This window comes from Charadrius vociferus, unplaced genomic scaffold (assembly GCF_000708025.1).
Source record: "Charadrius vociferus isolate BGI_N301 unplaced genomic scaffold, ASM70802v2 scaffold266, whole genome shotgun sequence".
Classification (NCBI taxonomy): Eukaryota; Metazoa; Chordata; class Aves; order Charadriiformes; family Charadriidae; genus Charadrius; species Charadrius vociferus.
The window spans coordinates 2,246,753-2,249,522 of record NW_009649114.1 but is presented as its reverse complement, the minus strand read 5'-3'; the positions used below and the strand labels follow the sequence as shown (position 1 = coordinate 2,249,522).

At 58.0% G+C, this 2,770-nt stretch overlaps 1 protein-coding gene across 1 annotated transcript in view; it reads left to right on the top strand.

Moving 5' to 3' along the window:
• The first annotated feature begins 2,609 nt into the window (after positions 1 to 2,609).
• Positions 2,610 to 2,770, top strand: part of PRELP (proline/arginine-rich end leucine-rich repeat protein) — a 3,093-nt gene continuing 2,932 nt past the window's right edge. The window contains exon 1 of the mRNA XM_009888300.1: positions 2,610 to 2,766. Within this exon, the coding sequence (XP_009886602.1) occupies positions 2,610 to 2,766 (157 nt within the window). The remainder of the gene's footprint in view (positions 2,767 to 2,770) is intronic.

The following is a 2,770-nucleotide window of genomic DNA, read 5'->3' as shown; positions in this document are numbered from 1 at the left end:
TGTGGGGGGGGGGGGGGGGGGGGGGGGGGGGGGGAGAGCCACGTGCAGGGAGGGATGTGGCTGGGAAAGGAGCGGGGTGCTGCAGGGCCAGGGAGGGGACGGCACGTAGAGCAGTTCCCTGTCACGAATTTGTCTGTTCTCTGCAGCCCACCATTGATTCTGAGCTCTTACAACACAGAAGCACGCACGTACATCCCCAAAGGGGACTTACTGCAGCACTGCTGAGCTGAATATCTGGCAGCGTTCGGGCCCCCTTTCTCTTCCCTTGTTCCTCCCTTCCCCCAGCGAGATGCCAGAGCTCTGATTGAAAACAGCAGGCGTGTGAGGCTTGTAGGGTTAAACAGAGCCAGATGGGAGCAGAGTGAGACAAAAAGGAAAGTAACAGGCTGGGCCTGGAGGAGGGGGGCGAGAACAGGATCTTTTCTTGGAGAAAGTCAATTACTTGGAGCCCCGGGAATGTGTGGGATGGCTTCAAAGGGAGCCGGGCAGCCCTGGGAGCAGCGGTCCATCGAGGGGGCCCTAAGGGCATCCCTGGGTGGGATGTGGACCCAGTGGGAAGCTGTAGCCAAAAAAGGGGAAAAAAGGGTTGGTGTGGCAGCGGCTGCCCTGGCAGCGTTGGTCTGTGCCGCTTGCTGGTCGGGTGAGGGCCGGGGACGTTTCCCTGCTGCTGCCCAAAGGCAAACACGATGTGCCCGGCTCAGCCCAGCCTGTGTGCAGCTCCCACCGGGCATGCTGAGCCGAGCTGAGCTGGGCTGGCTGTGCCCACGTTGCCAATGACCCCTCAGGCACGACAGCAGCGCGGTGCACCAGCAAGCTCAACTCCCCCGTGTTGCATGGGAGAGAGCAATGAGCTGGGAGAGCCTGATTTCTCTCCAGCATAGAATCAGAGAATGGTTTGGGTTGGAAGGGACCTTGAAGACCACCCAGTGCCACCCCCTGCCCCGGGCAGGGCCACCTCCCCCCAGCCCAGGTTGCTCCAAGCCCCGTCCAACCTGGCCTTGAACACCTCCAGGGATGGGGCAGCCACAGCTTCTCGGGGCACCCTGCCCCAGGGGATCACCGCCCTCACAGGGAAAAATTTCTTCCTAATACCTAATCTAAATCTACCTTCTTCCATTTGAAGCCATTCCCACTCATCCTATCACTCCATGCCCTTGTAAGAAGTCCCTCCTCAGCTCTCCTGGAGCCCCTTTAGGCACTGGAAGGGGCTCTGAGGTCTCCCCGGAGCCTTCTCTTCTCCAGGCTGAACAACCCCAACCCTCTCAGCATCACCAAGGGCTTCTGCCCCACGCTCCCATCCCAGCAGCACTGGCTCCCACGGCAGATGCTCTGTTTCCCCAGGAGATCCACCTTCCTCCAAGTCTCCTCATCTTCCTTCCTGTCTTTCTCCCTATCTCGTCTCACTTGATTCTCTTTCCCACCCTGCTTCTGCCGAGCTCCTCCATCTGCCTTGCTGTGCATCCAGCTCGGCTCTGTTCCTGCTGGGGTGACAAATGCCACCGGGAAAAGCTTGGCGAACACGCCGAGGTATCTGCTGCCTGCCCAGGAAGCCCACAGCCTGGTCTGCTCCAGCTGGCCCTGGGGAGTGTTGGAGCATCCAAAGCACCTTCTGCATGGGGCTTTCTGGAGAGCTCGTCTGCAACAAGCTGGATCCCTTCATCCTCCGAGGCATCAGCTGGAGAACTACCAGCAACAGGCTTGCAGGGACGATTGCTGCTGTTCCAGGCAGCAGTAGAGAGGGCAGAGATGGGACAGGCAGCCTCTGTGGGCTTGATAACGACCCAGGGAAGAGGGAGAGGTGGTATGTGTAAGGTGTTGGGCCAGTGTCCAGGAGAAACTCTCTGGCTAGAGGCAAGCAGAGACCTCACCGGATCCTTCCAGATGTCCCACTTCTACTGGGACTCTCCCCAGATAACCAGCCCAGCACCCTGCAGCGGGAGTGGAGGTGATGGATCAGTTATTTGGGGAGCACAGGGATACGTATAGCCAAACACCTTTGGTATTGCCCATGCGTAATCTTGCAAATGCCCTTTTTATCACACAGCCTTGAAAATGGGCTGTCCTGCATTAAAGCCGTGTCCCTGAAGCCCAGGACCATCCATCTTTGCTGCCCCGCTAACTGCTGCTGGCCTCCTGATACTGTTGCTTAGCCAATTTGCTCCTGAATCATTGATTTTTTGGCTCAAGTGCAAAATTAAGCCTAATCCATCACGGCCTCTGAAGGGGCAATCCATCCTTCGGGGAGAGGGCACAGGGATGCTGGGGCTGCTGGGGGAGGGGGTGAGGCTCTGTGGGGCAGTGCTGCAGGTGATGTGTGAAAAAAATAAAACCCAAACCAAATGAAAAAAAGCCCACAATCCCTTTCCTGGCATAAAGCTGAGCCAGAGAGAGGGGATCTCAGTGACTCATGCTCCAGAGAGGGGTTGGATTTAAAGATAACTTCCAAGGGGAAGGAGAGAAAATAGCAGGTTACTGGCAGGGATGTGGGGTAAATTCCCGCCTGTCAGAGACTGCAGCGATGGGGGAGATGGCAGATGATGCAGTACCTAAATCAGGCGTTCCTAACCCCCCTTTCCCCTTGTTGCCTCCCTCAGGGAAACATCTGGACCATGAAGGTGGCCTTCAGATTGCTTTTCCCGCTTGTTCTTGTGCTGATCTCGGAGGTGAGCGGGCAGCGGAGGAAACCTCCCCGGAAACCCACCCGCCCACCTCCCGAGTTCGTTGAGCCCGTCGAGCCCACAGAGCTGCCCCCGCCCCTGCCGCCAGGTCC